Source organism: Bos indicus x Bos taurus, chromosome X (assembly GCF_003369695.1).
Source record: "Bos indicus x Bos taurus breed Angus x Brahman F1 hybrid chromosome X, Bos_hybrid_MaternalHap_v2.0, whole genome shotgun sequence".
Classification (NCBI taxonomy): domain Eukaryota; kingdom Metazoa; phylum Chordata; class Mammalia; order Artiodactyla; family Bovidae; genus Bos; species Bos indicus x Bos taurus.
Window position 1 is genome coordinate 57,547,628 of NC_040105.1, and position 17,701 is coordinate 57,565,328.

A 17,701-nucleotide genomic window follows, 5' to 3' on the forward strand; every position below is an offset into this window, starting at 1 on the left:
GCAAGGGACATATGGTCCTGCTCCATTTTATTGGGGTCTAGAGACTCTTGGCATCACACACAGGGGGTGACAAAGGCAGAAATACAGCCATTGATGAAGTCACCCAGATTGAAACATGGGCACCGCCGCTGACTGACATACTTGGGAGTGGACACCCCTGTTGTAAAACACTAGAGTTTTCACAGCTCTGTGGTCAGAAGTTTTAGGATATGCACACTTAGGGGGTCACAGACTATGTTTTGAATACTCCAGGTGACACACGGACTGAAGTGTATACCCTCCTGTGGTGACATGGACTACACTCTAGACACTTTGGGGGATGACAGTGATCGTGGTGTGGTAACCCCTGGGGTTACAGTAACAGGGGAATGGGCACCCATTGTTGTTACACAGTCTAGGCAGTTGACAAATCTGAGATCAAACTGAACAGAATGTGTACACTTTGGTGGTAATACAGGTTGTGTTGTGGAAAGCCTGGGATCACAAAGAGTGGAGAATAAACATTACTGTCATCACAGACTGGGGTGGAAACACTCTAGGAGTCACTCAGACTAATGTTAAGTACTCCACTGGGGACACACAGTCTGGGGTATATGTACCTCTGTGGACAAACTGACTTTAGTGGGGAAAATGCTGGGGTCACACAGAGGGGTGTGGACACTCCTGAAGTCACAAGACTAGGGCCAGACAGGTGGAGAGTGGGCACTCTGGAGAGGTCAGAGACCAGGCCTAGGCCAGATGGGCCCCTCCTAGGCTGTACCCTTGGGGGTGTGGACACTGCTGGCTTGCACAGACTGGGGATTAAGACACTGCTCCCATCAGAGAGACTTTTGGTGCATACTTAAGATGTAATATAGATGGGATGGACATAACTAGGGACACAGCCTGAGGTGAGTATGCTCACAGGTTCCCAAAGGCTGTTGTGTTTTTGATCCTCGAAATGGAGACAAGGACACTCCTGGGATTATACAAATGGGACTGTCTGTACTCCCTGGCTCTTGCTGATTGTATGTAGATGCTGCCTGAATATACATGGTGACGGGGGTGGATATTCTTATGTCACACCACCTTTTGTGTGGATACTTCTGTTTTACATTCCTGGAGTCACACAGACTTGGGTGTGGACATTCCTGTGGTCATACTGATATGAATGAGAAGACTCCTGCATTAACGAGCTGTGGTGTGGGCGCCCTGGGGTTGGAATTGGTATGGCCACTCCCAGGTTCACAAAGTCAGGTACAAACACCTGGGGTTACAGACTGAGATGTCAGTAGTCCTGAGCTCAGTGGATGGGAGTGTGCACAGAGAATGGTGATTTTCTAAAGATATGTGAGTGAGCTGCAGAAACCAGACCTGCCTACGTAGCTGTCAGCTCCTGTTTGCTAAAATGTAAATTCAGGACTGCACTCATGACAAACTTTCCGACATGCCTTTAAGAAAGGGTTTCTTAACATAAAAAAGAAAAATTTGTTCTGGGGAGTTCCCTGGCGGCCTAGTGGTTAGGATTCTGGGCTTTCACTGCTATGGTGCAGGTTCAATCCCTGACTGAGGAACTGAGATCCCCATAAACCATGCGACACAGCACCCCCTCCCCAAAAAAACTTTGTTCTAGGGAATCCTATGGCGTCTGATCTGATCAAGTCTGTGAACTCCTTCATAGAATGTTTTTAAAAGCATGCGTGTACATACACACACACACTCTCTCAATTATTATGGATACCAAGTAAAACAGTATGGTGGTTCCTTAAAAATTTAAACAAAACTTAACATATAATCCAGCTATCCCTGGATCCCAAATATATACTTTTGGGTCTGTATCCAAAAGAGATGAAGTCACTACTCAAAGAGATATCTGCACCCCCATGTCCCTGTAGTATTACTGACAACAGCAAAAATATGGAAACAACCTAGGTGTCTTGTCAACAGACAAATGGATAAAGAAGATTTGGCATATGCATATGACAGAGTATTATTCAGCCATAAAAAAAAAGGTGGTGGTGGTGGTGGTTTAGTCACTCAGTCGTGTTTGACTCTTGTGACCCCATGGACTGTAGCCCACCAGGCCCCTCTGTACATAGGATTTTCCAGGCAAGAATACTGGAGTAGATTACCATTTCCTTCTCCAGGGGATCTTCCCAACCCAGGAATTGAACCCAGGTCTCCTGCATTGCAGGCAGATTCTTTACTGACTGAGCTATGAGGGAAGTCCATTTGTGACTACATGGATGGACCTCAAGAGCATTATGCTAAATGAAGTCAGAAAACACAAATACTAAATATGGAATCTAAAAATGGGGGAAGGTGGTAAAAAGGTACAGCTTCCAGTTATAAGTTCTGGGATGTAATAGTGCATAGTGACTATACTTATCAATACTATTTTGTATATTTGAAAGTTGCTTAGAGAGCAAATCTTTTTTAAATTAATTTACATTTGGCTGTGCTGGGTCTTTGTTGCTGCATATGGGCTTCCTCTAGTTGTGGCGAGTGGGGGCTTCTCTGTAGTTACGGAGCACAGGCTTCAGCAGTTGTGCATGGGCTTAGATGCTCCACTGCATGTAGACTCTTCCTGGACCAGGGATCAAACCCGTGTCCCCTGCATTGGCAGGCAGACTCTCAATCACTGGACCTCCAGGTAAGTCCAAGAGCAAATCTTAAAAGCTCATATCACAAGGAAAAAACTAACTATGTGATGTGATAGATGTTAACTAAACTTGTGGTAGTCATTTTGCAATATATATTAAGTCATTATGTTACATACTTTCAAATTACACATATTATATCAATATGTCAATTACAGTTCCAATAAAAGAAAAAGTATCATATTAAAATGAAACAACATTGAGGTGCTACAATAAATGAACTTTAATTAGTACATCAAATTATAAGACCTTATTCACTACAAACAAGGTAAAAAGACAACCCTTAGAATGGGAGAAAATAATAGCAAATTAAACAACTGACAAAGAATTAATTTCCAAAATATACAAGCAGCTCATACAACTCAAAATCAGAAAAACAAACAGCCCAATCAAAAAGTGGGGAAAAGACCTAAACAGACATTTCCCCAAAGAAGACATACAGATGGCTAACAAACACATGAAAAGATCCTCAACATCACTCATTATTAGAGAAATGCAAATCAAAACTATAATGAGATACCACCTCACACCAATCAGAATGGCCATCATCAAAAAGTCTACAAACAATAAATGCTGGAGAGGATGTGGAGAAAAGGGAACCCTCTTGCATTGCTGGTGGGAACATAAACTGATATAGCCACTATGGAAGATGGTTTGGAGATTCCTTAAAAAGCTAGGAATAAAACCACCATATGACCCAGCAATCCTACTCGTAAGCATGTACCCTGAGGAAACCAAAACTGAAAAAGACACGTGTACCCCCGATGTTCATTGCAGCACTATTTATAATAGCTAGAACATGGAAGCAACCTGGAAGTCCACTGACTGACGAATGGATAAAGAAGTTGTGGTACATATATACAATGGAATACTACTCAGCCATAAAAAGGAACACATTTGAGTCAGTTCTAATGAGGTGGACGAACCTAGAGCTGATTATACACACTGAAGGAAGTCAGAAAGAGGAAATATAAATATTGTGTACTGATGCATATATATGGAATCTAGAATGATGGTACTGATGAATTAATTTTCAGGGCAGCAATGGAGAAACATATGTAGAGAACAGACCTAAGGAAATGGCTGGGGAGGAGGGGAGGGAGAGGGTGAGATGTATGGAAACTTACAATAATACCATATGTAAAATAGATAGCCAATGGGAAATCGCTGCATGACTCAAACAGGGGCTCTGTGACAATCTAGAAGGGTGGGATGAGAAGCGAGTTGGGAGGGAGGGGACCTGGGTGTTCCTATGGCTGATTCTTGTTGATTTGCGACAGAAAACCACAAAATTCTGTAAAGAAATTATCCTTCAATTAAAAAAATATATTATGTATGAAACGAGTTGCCAGTCCAGGTTCGATGCATGATACTGGATGCTTGGGGCTGGTGCACTGGGACGACCCAGAGGGATGGTATGGGGAGCGAGGAGGGAGGAGGGTTTAGGATGGGGAACACATGTATACCTGTGGCAGATTCATTTCAATATTTGGCAAAACTAATACAATTTTGTAAAGTTTAAAAATAAAATAAAAGTTAAAAAAAATAAAAAAATAAATTAAAAAAGATTTTATCCAAAGTAGTGACCAATATTTTAAGATGCCCATGACAACTGTAATAAGTTGTAACAACATAAACAAGTAACTTTGATACGTACTGGTGGGCAAGTTGCAGGCACTGCTTCTACTACTGTAAAAGTAACTTTACAATACTGATTTGCTGCCAGCATTCAGATTCTGGAGGAAAGCTAAAATTTCAGTTAGTAAAACTGAACTGATTTCCCTCCATTAAGTTCACAAATACCCCTGACTTCTACCCAGGGTTAAGAAGCCCTGCTTTCAGGGTGAGTTCTGGACATATTCAGGACACAGGGCTGGGAAGATTTAGAGAAAGCAAGACCCTACTCAAGAATCCCCCCTACAGTGCAGACGGGCACGCCGGGATGTTTCTTTCCTTGTTGTGTTTGTGGCGGTTGCTGGAGGTTCCTCCTCAGAGCCTGTCAGGATGGGTTGACGAGGTATTTGAAAACAAGTTCATCAACTCAAGTTCTGGTTTTCCTGACAGCAAACAGCTTCCGAGTCCTTATCAGATTGCCAGCTAACTAAAAGGTCAAAGTAAAAGAAGTTTTAAACCAAAATATGTTTCCCACTGTCTTCTACTATACTCATTGTTTTCTCAGCTACATTTTTGTGCAGTTTTTTCCTCTACTTTCATTGTGAACCATAACTCACAGAAAATGCATAAAACATATAATGTTCATTCTTTTGATATGTAGTTCTCCACTGTGAATAAACCAGGATTTAACGATCCATCCTACAGCTTATGGGTGTTTGGACTGTATTTAGTCTGGGGGGTACTATAAATGGGATGGTTAGGAACATTGAAGTACTCCTTTCTTGCTGGAACTAAATACACATGCAGCTTTAGCAGATAATTCCTAACAATTATCTAGCAGTTACACCATTATATGCTGCCCTTGGTATATACAAGGGTTCCAATGCTGCACGTCCTTTCAGATATTTAATATTGTTAATCTTTTTAGTTTTAGCTTGCATTTCTCTGAAGAGCAGCTTTTCATGTACTTACTGGGCATTCTCATATTTTCCTTATTGATTTATAGCAGCTTTTTAAATATCATGGATACTATACATGTACAGATTATAAATATCTTTTCCCACTGTGATCTGCCATTTCATTTTTTTAAGGTGTCTTTTTTACTTATTTTAATGGTAAACTTGGTCTGAATAAACTGCAAAGCCATTGTCAGACGGGGATGTCCTCTAAAGTGGTGTCCTGAGGATGAGAAGCCCTCCAGCACTGATAGGTTTAGCCCAGACTGTTCCAGGCAAACCGGCTCCTCACTGCTCCCCCACCATTCCACCTCAGGGCCTTTGCATTTGCCATTTCCTCTCCCTAGAATGTTCTTACCCTAGATTAATACATGGATTCTCTCCCTCATCTCCTTCAGGTCTCTGCTCAAACATCACCTCAGTGAGACCTTCCACAATAACTGTCTTAAAAACTGCAAACTGCCAGACCCTAGAATTCTTGATCTTTTGTGTGCTATGTGCTAAGTCTCTTCATTTGTGTTATCACTTGTTATGACCCTATGGACTGTAGCCCACCAGGCTCCTCTGTCCATGGGATTCTCCAGGCAAGAATACTGGAGTGGGTTGCCATGACTTTCTCCAGGGGATCTTCCTGACCCAGGATCAAACCTGTGTCTCTTATGTCTTCTGTATCGGCAAGTGGGTTCTTTACCTCTAGCACCATCTGGGAAGCCCTTATCTCTTTACCTTGCTTTAAAATTTTTTCATATCCCAGGTTACTTTTACATATTATATACATATGGGTGGACACAGAGCAAGATAAATAGTACATGTATGTGTGAGTGGAAACTCCTGCATTTAGATTGTGAACTATTACCTCTTTCCTATACTAGAAGCTCTGAGGGTCAGGGTATCTGCCTGTTTTGTTCCCTGCTTCATCTTCAAATCTAGAGCAATGCCCAGCACACAGCATGTGTTCAATAAATGTTTACTGAGTACCTCAATGTGTAAAATCATTAAGGCAGTTCCTGACACATAACATCAGGAGTTTTAGTAAAGGTCTGCTGACTGAAATCTTACCAGTTGATGTAAAAATTTAAAAAAGTAGAATTTTACTCAGTTTTTTCTTAAAGATGCTGTTTACTCAAATTCTTAGATTAAAAAGGCAAATTTACCTTCATGTGTTAAGATGAGCAAGTCACTCCACTGTCTTCCACCTACCCAAGAAAAAGAAGAGAGACTCAGATATTTGGTTAAGCTTTTCTGCTCACTATACTTGGTTTTACCCATTGATTTTTATAGCTATTGGGAGTTAGGAAACAGAAGTTTGTCCCAGATACCACATGATTTGGGGTAGAAAGAAGCACATGAAGAGGGGGTCACTGTGGGCACCGAGGGCTCTGGGTCCATGTTTTCAGACCTCAGACGTCTGCAGGGTGTAGCGCTGTGGAGTGGCCAGGGACTGGGGCAACAAGTCCACTGTGCTCATGGGGCAGTCCTGGGGGCAGATCTCCTTGGCCAGCTGCCCCTTCTTCTTCAATGCGCAGGCCTCCTGGTAGGGCGGTGAGATGGGGGGCTGCGTGGGTGGAGTGTACTTGTATTCTGAACCATCCTCTAGCTGCAGGGACACACATTGGGAGGGTCCTCACACACATTGTGAGGACCTGGGAACAGAGGACAGCACCCCCCATCCAACCCACTGTTGACAGGGCACTTACGTCCAGTGGGTAACTGCGGTCTGAATCATAGGCGCTCAGGTCCCCACAGGTCACAAATGGCACAATGATGCGGGTGGGGCCATCCAACTGGTTGAAATCTGGATCTGACAAGCAGGGACAGATGAGACAAGACAGGGCCAGGGTGTCTGGGGTCAGCTGTGACTCAGGCTGCACCCCAGATGGGTACGGAGGCCTCCCTCACATATCCACCAGCTACTCTCTATACTCTTGCACCAGAAATCCTTCATTTGGTTCAGATCACCTCCTCAGGGAAGCCCTCCATGATCACTCATTCTAAAACAGCCCTCCCCAACCTGCTTTTCTCCCACTGCACTTATGGCCACCTGCCATACACTGCCTGGACTTTGTCTCACTCAAGCATGCTTGACACAAAAGCAGCCCTGTGCTTTTTCCCTCTGGGGCCAGGTTGAAGGCCCTCACAGGACAAAATTCCCACACAGAGGCAGGGTTTCTACCTGGGGGTGTGACTGAGTCTTCCTAGGCTAGAAACTCCTTAGGCAGGTGGAGTGTCCCTTGGGGTAGGACTCAGAACTTTCACCAGGTCTAAGAGTCATCACTAGGGAACTAAGCTGAAGATCCTCCTAGATCAAAATACCCCTACAGGGGTGGAATTTTCAGAGGGTGGGGCTGAAGATCCCTTTGGGACAGCATTCCCTTAAGGGGCAGGGTTTCAGCTGGGCGTGGGGCTAACGGCCCTCCTGGGACATAAAATTTCACTGGCAGACAAACTCTCCCCAGGGATGGGGCCCAGGGCTCTCACCATAAGAGTGGTCCAGCAGGGGTTTGGTCAGGTCCGGCAGGAAGCCCTCAGGGGGGTCGTAACCCTTACAGACAGCAAAGGCCTCTATGGGGAGAAGGTAGAGTGAGGGGCAACTGCTGCCTCCACTCCATGTGAGATGGGCCTCTGAGATTCAAAACCCCTGCCTGGCCCCTCTACCCCACTGACCAATGCTGGAGTTCCGGCTGCTTCTGGGCTTGGCACAGAGCACGCTGGAGAAGAAGACACGCAGCTGGCTATAGATCAGCGTCACATCCCGGCCTCGGAAGATCTGCAGGGTGGGGAGGCAGAGATGGAGGCATGAGGATGAACTTTGGGGACTCCTCTCTACCCCCTACCAGGTTCCCTGAGACTTACCTTAGCCACAAAGCAGCCCCCTGGCTTCAAGACGTGTGTAGCAATATTCAGAGCCTATGGGCAGGACAGATGGCTAAGGCTGAGATACAGCCAGCCAGGAGGGGGCCAAACTGAGGTAGGGACAGCCAGGGTTACTCACAGCTAGGAGGAGCTGGGCCTGCATATACTCATCAACATCGTGGAGGCCGGTTACTGTGGCAAGAGGAACAGCGTTAGGGGGCCATACAGTCTAGCTATCTTCCTGTCCCAAAGAGGTTAGAGCGCTAAAAACATTTACCAAGCTCTCTTACTACTAAGGTTCTGCATGCAAATGACTACATCTGCCAACTGGATGCATATTCTGAGCTCCTAACCCTAAGACATTCATTTTCAATCTCAAAACAATCTTAGGCACGAGTATTATTTCTTCTATCTCCAGTCCAGATTCAGATCAGAACGAACATCTCAGATGCAACACATCCAAAAATAAACTCTTTACCTTCTTGCTGGAACTTGCTCCTCCCATCATTTCCCCCATCTCACCTGATCCTTCCAGTTGTTCAAGCCAAAACCTTCAAGGTAGTTACCTTTGATACACACACACCCCTCCCAATCTCTTCTCACATCCACATTTAAGCCATTAGTAAACTTTCTCAACTCTTTCAAAAGATCTCCTCTACTCATCTCCACCACCATCGCCACTCACCTGGATGACTACAGCAGCCTCCCCTCCCCAGGTCTCAGCCCTCACACTGCTCACAGCAGCCAGAGGGATCCTGTCAAGACACACATCAGGCATGGCCCTCCTCTGCTCACAACCACCCCATGGCTTTCTCCATGCTCTTGTCTTAGTGAAGGAGCCAAAGTCACCACTGTGGCCCAGAAAGATCCACCTGAGGATCTGATTCCCACCACCTCACTGACCTTACCTCCTACCACTCTCACGCTTACTCTGATCCAGCCACAGTGATCTTGCTCTTCACCCTCCTACCTCAAGTCCTTTGTATGTGCCAATCACTTTACCTGGATTGCTCTTTATCCAGATGTGCCCTAGCCCACTCCCTTGGCTGCTTTAGGTCTTTATGCTAAAGGCAGTGAGGCCTTCTCCACTTTACTTAAAATTCCTCCAGGTATTCCCTCCCTCTCTCTCATTTTCATTATTTCCCCATGGTGCCTATCACCTTTTGACATGCTTTATAATTCAATCATTTGTTTCTTTTCTGTCTGCTCCCACTAGAACACCAGCTCTATGAGGTCAGAGAATAGTAGAATTTTATTCATGTTATCCTCCCAACATGTCTAACAGTGCCTGACACACAACAGATGCTCAGTAAATGTGCTGAATGGATGGATAGATGGCTGACTTAAAAAAAAAAGAAGTGAGTGGAATGGAACAGTTGCAGAGAGATGACAAAAGGGTGGATAAAACCAAAACAGTAGAAGACAGAGGCAGAGAACAGGAAACAGAGGTAGGGAGAAGTTGCCAGATGTGGGAACAGCTGACAGTGCAGGGGAGAGGCAATAAAAGAAGCCAACAGAAGTGGGACATACAGAGAGGAACATGCAAAGGACCCCCCGCCTGGCCTCCCAATCCCTGCTGTTTACCATCAGGAGCCCCGTCACACACTACTAGGTCCGCGGGGCAGCCTTCAAAATGCTGGATGATCTCTTTGGCAGTGGACAGCTATGGAAGAAAGGGATGATGAGTGGCCCCACAGCATCCCCACCACAGCCCTCTAAGCCCACCACGGCCCTGGCCCACAGCATCAGGTCAGCCAAATTCTCAGGCTTTGCCTGAGACTGGGCTCCATCTCTGGGAATATTTTTTTGCTGTCTCTCTGTGATGACAACTCACTGGCTCTGTTCCTCTTCTGTTATCCTCTCTTGGTTTCTCTCAGCTACTCTACCTGTCTGTCTTTCTTGGTCTCTTTGTCTTTTTCTTTCTTCCACTTGCTGCAAACCCCAGATTGGGAGGGCCTTTGTCCAGAATACACACCAACACCCCCAGCCATGCTCTCACCTGGGTGATATCCCCCTGGATCTGTAACACACCTGGTAGTGGAGCCATAGCCTGAAGGTCCACAGCCACCACGTGGCCAGACCCTTGGCCCCTGTGGACAACATGGTCTGTGTCAGCTCAGTTTTTACTCCTGGTCCACCCTCCAACCTAGTCTGCCCTCCCAGCCTCCCATCTGGGACTCCACACTCACCCAATCTTCTGACTCAGCACCTGGCTCCAGCTGCCTGGGGCCGCACACAAGTCAACTGCCCGCGTCACACCTGAGCACACACAGGAAGGTGCACTGGTCAGCTTCAGCCACCTCTCCAACCTGGGACCCTGCAAAGTTTACCCCTTTCCCCCAGGAAGCACCCATATCTACCTGCTGCCCAGATCCTTTTGAGTACCTGCCATCTTCCTGACTGCCCCACAGACCCTCCAAGTCAGCCCACCTACCACACAGAGCTCTGTAGACCTAGCCCACTTGTCTATTTCCTTCGCCCGCCCCATCCCCCAGTGAACTGCCCACCAAAAATGGGGACCTTGGAAGAGTTGGAATTCCTCATCAAGTTGTAGCAGCTTGAAGGCACTGCGGGCACGCCAGCCATTCTCCTTGGCTAGGCGGTAGTAGACATCTCTCTTGTCCTTTGACGTCCGTCCCATCTTCCACACTGTTTGCCCAGGGACCTGCCAACAGTAAGCTGATGCTGCCCCATATCAGTAAGTAGGTGAGTGGGCCATTACCTATCTCTGCAGGGCTGTGAGAACCACATGAACTAAACCAGGCTCATCTGATCTATGTGACAGTTCTCTCAACAGGTGGCGAGGTTGGAGCCCAGTCACTAACCCACTGAGCTCACCGAGCCTAGGATCCCATTACTGAGGTCTCAGGCTCCACCGCTCACCCTACAGATTCCACCATTAAGCCAACAGACCCCTCAAAGTCCCACAAACCCAACACTTATCACATAGATGATGTTACTGACCCTGTCCACCTCCCACTGCTGTCACTTACACTCCACATATTAAACCCTGCAAGTCTCACGATCAACCCTTCTCTGCCCACCTTAACCCAAATAACATCTCACCACCACCCCCAGCTCTCCTCACTACCCCTAGTCATAAAGCCCTACTAGGCCCCATTAATCCCCTGCTTTAACTCTATTACCCTCACACTAGCTCACTGCATTCCCCGCCTCCTTAATCTCTCTCCCCTGAAATGATTAGGCCCCAATTATTCCTTTTGTTGTTGTTTAGTCGCTAAGTCATGTCCGACTCTTTTGTAACCCCATGGACTGTAGCCCGCCAGGCTCCAATGTGCATGGGGTTTTCCAGGCAAGAATACTGGAGCGGGTAACCAATCCCTTCTCCAGCGGATCTTCCTGACCCAGGGATCGAACCCACATCTCCTGCATTGCAGGCAGATTCTTTACTACTGAGCCACTTGGGAAGCCCGATAATTCTTTTATCATCCCCCATTAATACCTGGAGGATCATGGTCTATTAGTTCCCCATTAAACTCTCATTTACTATGATTTATCAACCCCCTTTAGCTCGGCCCTCCAATTGATCCTTCACAGATCACTAGACCCTGTTAACTCTTCTTACCACATTCACCTTAATCCTTGATTATCATACATCTCCCCATACACACCATTCTCCCCTCACTGCCCACCTGTTTCCCCACCCAATAATCAATTTATGATCACACCCAACAGCTTACTTATTACCCTCTCTTTGCTCACTCTGTTCTCATTACTTCTTCAATGATCATGCCATCATCACAAACTAAAATCCTTTGATCACAATACCCCTTGATCTTCCCATTCTCTCTTCTTTGATCACTACTTCATTAGTTCCTTGATCATGACCCTCACCTCTTATTCCCTCCACAGCCTCACCATTATCCTTTGAATCACTATGCTCCATCACTCTTTATCAACCCCTTGAATGTCATAACTCCATTCGTCCCCCAGCGATCACACTGCTACTTGTCTCCCATTATCTTCCAGTTTCCCATTCTACCATCCCCTCATTAATGAACACATCCCCACTGGCCCCCATGAACACATCGACTAAAGCACACCTATTAGCCCCCACTGATTTCCCAATAACACTCCCACCAGACCTCTACTACACCCACGCAGCTCACCAAACCTCCACACCTACCCATTAACAGCCCTCTGGCTACACCACTGGTCCCTCCTCATCATTACCTCAAAGCCCAAGTCCCCACTGGGACCAGGACCACAAGACCCCCTTCAAGGCAGCTCCGCCGGTATCTGGACCCCTGGGCCCCCGTCCCCCACCCCTAGCCCATCCCGCAGGAGCGGTCCTATTCTCCAAACAAACCTTGGGTCTGGAGCCTACCCAATGCCAGCTGCCCAAACCACACTGTTGCGAACTTCCCTCCTTCCCTCACTGGCAGGACAGTGCAGGCATGCCTCAACTGTTTGAGTCGGGACCCAAGTCCTCCGCGTCCCAGGGCCTACCTCCAACTTTGGGAGTGGGGAGAAAAGGAACCAAGGAGGCCGGTTCGTGAGCAGCACAAGCCTCGGCGAGAGCGCAAACCGGTGAGAAGTCGTAGGTTTTCAGTTTGGGTTCTTAGTTGCTCCAAAAGTCTGTCGCGCATGCCTAAGGGCCACCAGAGTGTGCCACGCCTGTCATCGTGGAATGCGGTGGCTCGCGCGAAGCCGGGACCGGACCTGAATTTACCACGTGAGTTCCGGCAACTCATGCCGACGTAGCGGGTCTGGCGAATTGCCGTTCCCAGCATGCAACGGGCTCTAGTAAAGCCGCCGAAGTCTCGCACGGAAAGGCTGAAATGTCGCGAGGCATGAGAACTGACTATGCTCTTTTGTTATAAGCCGAAAAATCGCCTTTTTCTCCACTCCTCCCTTCTTGGACAACTGTATGTCTTGAGCCTGTGAACTACATTTCCCAAGATACTACGAGCACGCTGGCACCTACTTATTTTTCGCGTACCGTGAAGTGCAGTTACCTTTGGGGTGGTGAACTTGAGAGGAAGGAGAGTGCGTTAGTTAAGTGCGCGGGCGCGCGAAAGCTACTGGTCTGCGATTTCTAATCTCACTTCCGCTAATTGATAGCTCATTCTGATTGTTACCTTCTCAGAACTTCGGTTTCTCTGTCTGTAGAAAGGGGATAATAAATAATACAGACTCCACCTAGAGTTACTGGGAAGATTAAATAGGTGCAGTTCAGCACACTAATTCTTTGTAATTCTGTGTTCTTCAAACACTTTTAACTCGGACCTAGAAAAAAAAGACTGCGTCTGGACTCAGTGCACAAGCAAATATAGTAATGGAAACATTATAGCGTTTACCATGTGCCAGGCACTCTCTGAGTGCTTTCAGTGATATTCTGGTAAATGGTTAACAAGCATTTATTTAGGTGGAGAGGGAAAGGAAGCTCTGCTTTCTAACATTTGCCAGTTTCCATGGTTTACATACTATTATCTTGTCAGATTTCAGCTTACCAAGGTGTAGTCACGGAACACGGAATCTGGAAGAGGTGCAGTAGTGCACCATGTCTATTATCTCCATTGTACAAATAAAACAGGGATAAATGATCTCTCAGGAGCATAGAAATAATGAAATGTAGTAAAATAAGTGATGAATTTTGAGTATCACCTTTCAGAATTTAATTTAGTTGTAAGTTTATATAATTTCATGTTTAATAATGGCTGTTTCCCCCGTTTACAGATGAGGAAAAGGAGGATATGTATATATGAATATAATAGAGATGTAAACACATGCCATTTACTATGTATATGGTGACATAGAAGTATATAGTGATGTCTAATTTTTACTGGTATATAAATTATATATTAGTAAACAATACAATAAATATACATATGCCATTATATGGAAATATAGAATATATTTTTGCATTTTGTATAGTATATGTACAATATATATATCATCTTATATAAATTTATATGCTGAGATATATATATATATATATATATATATATAAATCTGCTGTATTTATCTACTTACTAAAGTAACTGCACTTAAGTATAAATAAATAATGTTATGTTCAGTTCAGTTCAGTCGCTCAGTAGTGTCCGACTCTTCGCGACCCCATGAATCGAAGCACGCCAGGCCTCCCTGTCCATCACCAACTCCCGGAGTTCACTCAGACTCACGTCCATCGAGTCAGTGATGCCATCCAGCCATCTCATCCTCTGTCGTCCCCTTCTCCTCCTGCCCCCAATCCCTCCCAGCATCAGGGTCTTTTCCAATGAGTCAACTCTTCGCATGAGGTGGCCAAAGTACTGGAGTTTCAGCTTTAGCATCATTCCTTCCAAAGAAATCCCAGGGCTGATCTCCTTCAGAATGGACTGGTTGGATCTAATGTTATGTTAGGTGGTGATAAAAGCTATGAAGAATAATAAAGGATGAAAGGAATGGAGAGTAACAGGGGTTGAATTGCTATTTTAGTGTGGTCATCTAAGGCTTTCAGAGGAGGTGACATTTGAGCTGAGCCGGAATGAATATTTGGAGGAAGAGCATTCCAGGCAGAGGGAACGCCAAGTGCAAAGACCCTGAGGTGGGAATGAGCTTGGAGAGTATCCAAAGAACTGAACAACCAATTCATCATTCCTTAGAAATGTGAGCATTGCTAGGCAGGGATTTCTTTTGTTTTGTTTACTGTTGCCTCCCTGGCGCCTAGAATAGGGCTCGGCACACAGTTGGTATTCAATAGATGTTTGTTGAATTCACCCTTCTATTGCTTTGTTCCTTCACTTTTTCCCTAGTGGTGTGCTCTGCGTTTATGTGGGGCCCTGGGAGGAGGTGTAGACAGCCAGACACAGACCCTGGAGAGCCAGGGAGGAAGCCAGAGTTTGTCACTGGAGTTCAAGGGCATTGTGGGGGGCAGTGGGAACATGGCCCCCCTTCAGAGGTTAGCATGTGTGAGAAAGCAAGGGTTCAAGCCACCAGGCGCTGCTCAACAGAGAGGAGGAGGTGCCAGGCATTGGGGGCCCAGGTTCACCCTGTGGGACGCTTCCCACGTCCTGTTTTCTTGCCTCTCACAAAGAGGATGTTTAACTTTTTGCAAAGAAACTTGCTTCCTCCAGCAGGGCTGGGGGGATTGGGGGACAGGAGCCAAGCTCTGAACTCTCCAGGCTCTTCCCGGAGTGAGGTGTCCGCCTGCAACTCCCACCCAGCACCCCACTGAGTGTAAAGTTGTCCTCCCCTCAGCCTCCAGAAAGGTCAGAGAGGGGAGCTGCCAGGCTAGCCCTGTGCCAGAGGGCATCTTACCACGTGAGGGAAACGCGGGGCGGGGGGGGGGGGTGTCCAGGCTCAGCGGACCAGACACTGACTCAAGAAGTCTTGCTGTCCAGGGGCTGCTTTGAGGGACAGAAAAGTTGTCCATGGATAGCCTGCCTGAAAGGAGAGATTAGAATCCTAAATCCAGCTCAGTGGGGTACTGCTTTCACTGGATGAGAAGAGTTCATTAATTCCTTTCACAAAGATGTTATTGAGCAATTACTCTATGTCAAGCATTGTTCTTAGTGCTTTACCTGTACTAATTCCTTCAGTGTTCCCCATGGCCCTGAGTTAGGCAGTACTTAGCCCCGTGAGAAGGCAATGGCAACCCACTCCAGTACTCTTGCCTGGAAAATCCCATAGGAGGAGCCTGGTAGGCCACAGTCCATGGGGTCGCTTAGAGTCGGACACGACTGAGCAGCTTCACTTTCACTTTTCACTTTCATGCATTGGAGAAGGAAATGGCAACCCACTCCAGTGTTCTTGCCTGGAGAATCCCAGGGACGGTGGAGCCTGGTGGGCTGCTGTCCTTGGGGTCGCACAGAGTCGGACACGACTGAAGTGACTTAGCAGCAGCAGCAGCAGCCCCGTGGGAAGCTTGACAGTGAGATTTTGAGACTTGCTCCTGGCCACTCAGCTCCTAAGTGGCAGAGCTGTGAAAACTCAAGCTATTAACTGCTTTGCTCCATGGTTCCCTCCCCTGAAGGCTGCTGTGTAGTGATTTAATGAAAAGCCGGGGTTCTGCTTAGAAGAACTGACAAGAACTTAAACCAACTTTTAATAGATTCGATAGCAATCCCAAATGTCACATGAGGGTCTGCTTTACTGAACCAACGAAAGCCTTAAATGACCCCTAGAAAGGGCCCTAATTTGATGAACGAATACCGCGTTCTTATCCCTGGCACAGCCTCGAGGCCTCAGTAAAGCATAAAGACATCTGTTCCTTCTAAAGCAGCCTGCTTCTGCAGCCAGATTTCACTTTCCCTTTGTTTTTCCTCCTACCAGCATATGTAGAACACCTGCTATTTGCAGTGCCCTGAAACTTAGCTGAGCGATGGGGTGTAGAGCTGGATGAGGGCTTGCTCCTCCCCTAGAAGAGTTCACTAGGCAGAAATGAAAATAATAATGATGATGATATGACACTTTATAAGAAACATTTATCGACCTCCTGACATGTACCCGGGTGGCCCTGTGCTGGGCAATGTTTAAAGGCCTGGGTGGCCCTGGAAGGGGAGGACAATGATCAGAGTAGGAAGCTGCTGCTGGGTGGTAATGGGTGAGGGCATCTGTTTTTTGTCCTAGTTTCACCAGTTCTTTGGATGGGATACTTCAAACTTTTCTTGAAATCTAGACACCAGCCTAGCCAGTCCCCATCCCCCCGCCCCCTAGTCATTTGGGCCAAGGTCTCAGCTGACAGGTGTCTCTTTCCCTGGCTGGCCTGGGGCACAGGTGTGTAATGGCTCTTGGGGAGAAGAGGAGACTAGAGACACAGTAGGCCCGGACAGACGGGAGTAGTGTGTGTGTGCACATGCACGCATGCATGTGTGTGAATACCTGAGGGTATCTCAGCTGCCTATACATGGTCCCAGCCACAAACACATGTATGTGAGCTCCACATGTGTCTTAGTATGTTACTTGCCTGGTTGTGTCTTGTGTCCACGGTTGCCTATCCAACTTGTATTTCCTTTTTGGCAACTAACTGTTGGTCCCGTCTGCTTGTGCAGTCATCTCTATGGGGCTGTGTGTGTGTTCTCTGAGTGCTTCTGTGTCTCCTTTGTAATGCTCATGGGTGAGAAGTCTGTCTCTTCTCTGTGTGTCTGTCTCTGATGTCTGTGTGTCTTTCTTCTCTATCACCATGTTTGTGTCTCTACTTGTGAGTGGCTGTAGGTGTGTATGCCCTATGTGTGCTTAGTCAATCAGTCGTGTCCAACTCTTTGCAACCCCATGGACTGTAGCTCGTCAGGCTCCTCTGTCCATGAGGATTCTCCAGGCAAGAATACTGGATTGTGTGTCCTAAGGGTATTTCCTTTGGTGCAAGCAAATGCTCCTTTGTTTCTTCTTCAAAAAGTTTTAGGTGTATTTTCTGGATTTCCTCTTTGTAATGATAGTAAATGTACTTTCTGCATCCCTGTTTCTTCCGTTTGTGTGCCTATATGTGTGTTCTCCGTGCACATCTTCCCTGACTTAATTTGTGTAAATAGTTGTGTATACACAGCTGTGTCCACCTGTTTTCCTGAGTGCAGTTGTGCATGTATCTGTGACTACGGCTTCTCTGTCTCTACAATCGTGTCTGGCTGTGCGTACCTCTCTCTGTGACCACAGCTGTATGTGGTCACAGTTCATACACAAGTTCACATGCACAGAAGT

The 17,701-nt window shown here is 46.5% G+C and overlaps 1 protein-coding gene across 6 annotated transcripts; it reads right to left on the reverse strand.

The window, feature by feature from the left end:
* Positions 1–2,838: 2,838 nt before the first annotated feature.
* On the reverse strand, positions 2,839–12,799 carry FTSJ1 (FtsJ RNA methyltransferase homolog 1). Of its 6 annotated transcripts, none has more exons than XM_027534204.1 (13): positions 12,533–12,798; positions 10,583–10,727; positions 10,252–10,321; positions 10,062–10,152; positions 9,647–9,725; positions 8,202–8,254; positions 8,063–8,116; positions 7,874–7,976; positions 7,688–7,771; positions 6,907–7,010; positions 6,609–6,740; positions 6,364–6,405; positions 2,839–4,740 (listed from the first exon to the last, which is right to left on the reverse strand). In XM_027534204.1, the coding sequence occupies exons 2-12, from the start codon at positions 10,701–10,703 to the stop codon at positions 6,373–6,375; spliced, it is 924 nt and encodes a 307-aa protein (XP_027390005.1). In that variant the 5' UTR covers positions 10,704–10,727; positions 12,533–12,798; the 3' UTR covers positions 2,839–4,740; positions 6,364–6,372. The 6 variants fall into 6 exon arrangements, with proteins under 6 accessions (XP_027390005.1, XP_027390003.1, XP_027390004.1 ...); XM_027534202.1 differs by having other exon boundaries at positions 4,020–4,740; positions 6,609–6,806; positions 6,907–7,004; positions 12,533–12,799; XM_027534203.1 differs by having other exon boundaries at positions 4,020–4,740; positions 6,609–6,806; positions 10,570–10,727; positions 12,533–12,799.
* Between the last annotated feature and the right edge of the window lie 4,902 nt (positions 12,800–17,701).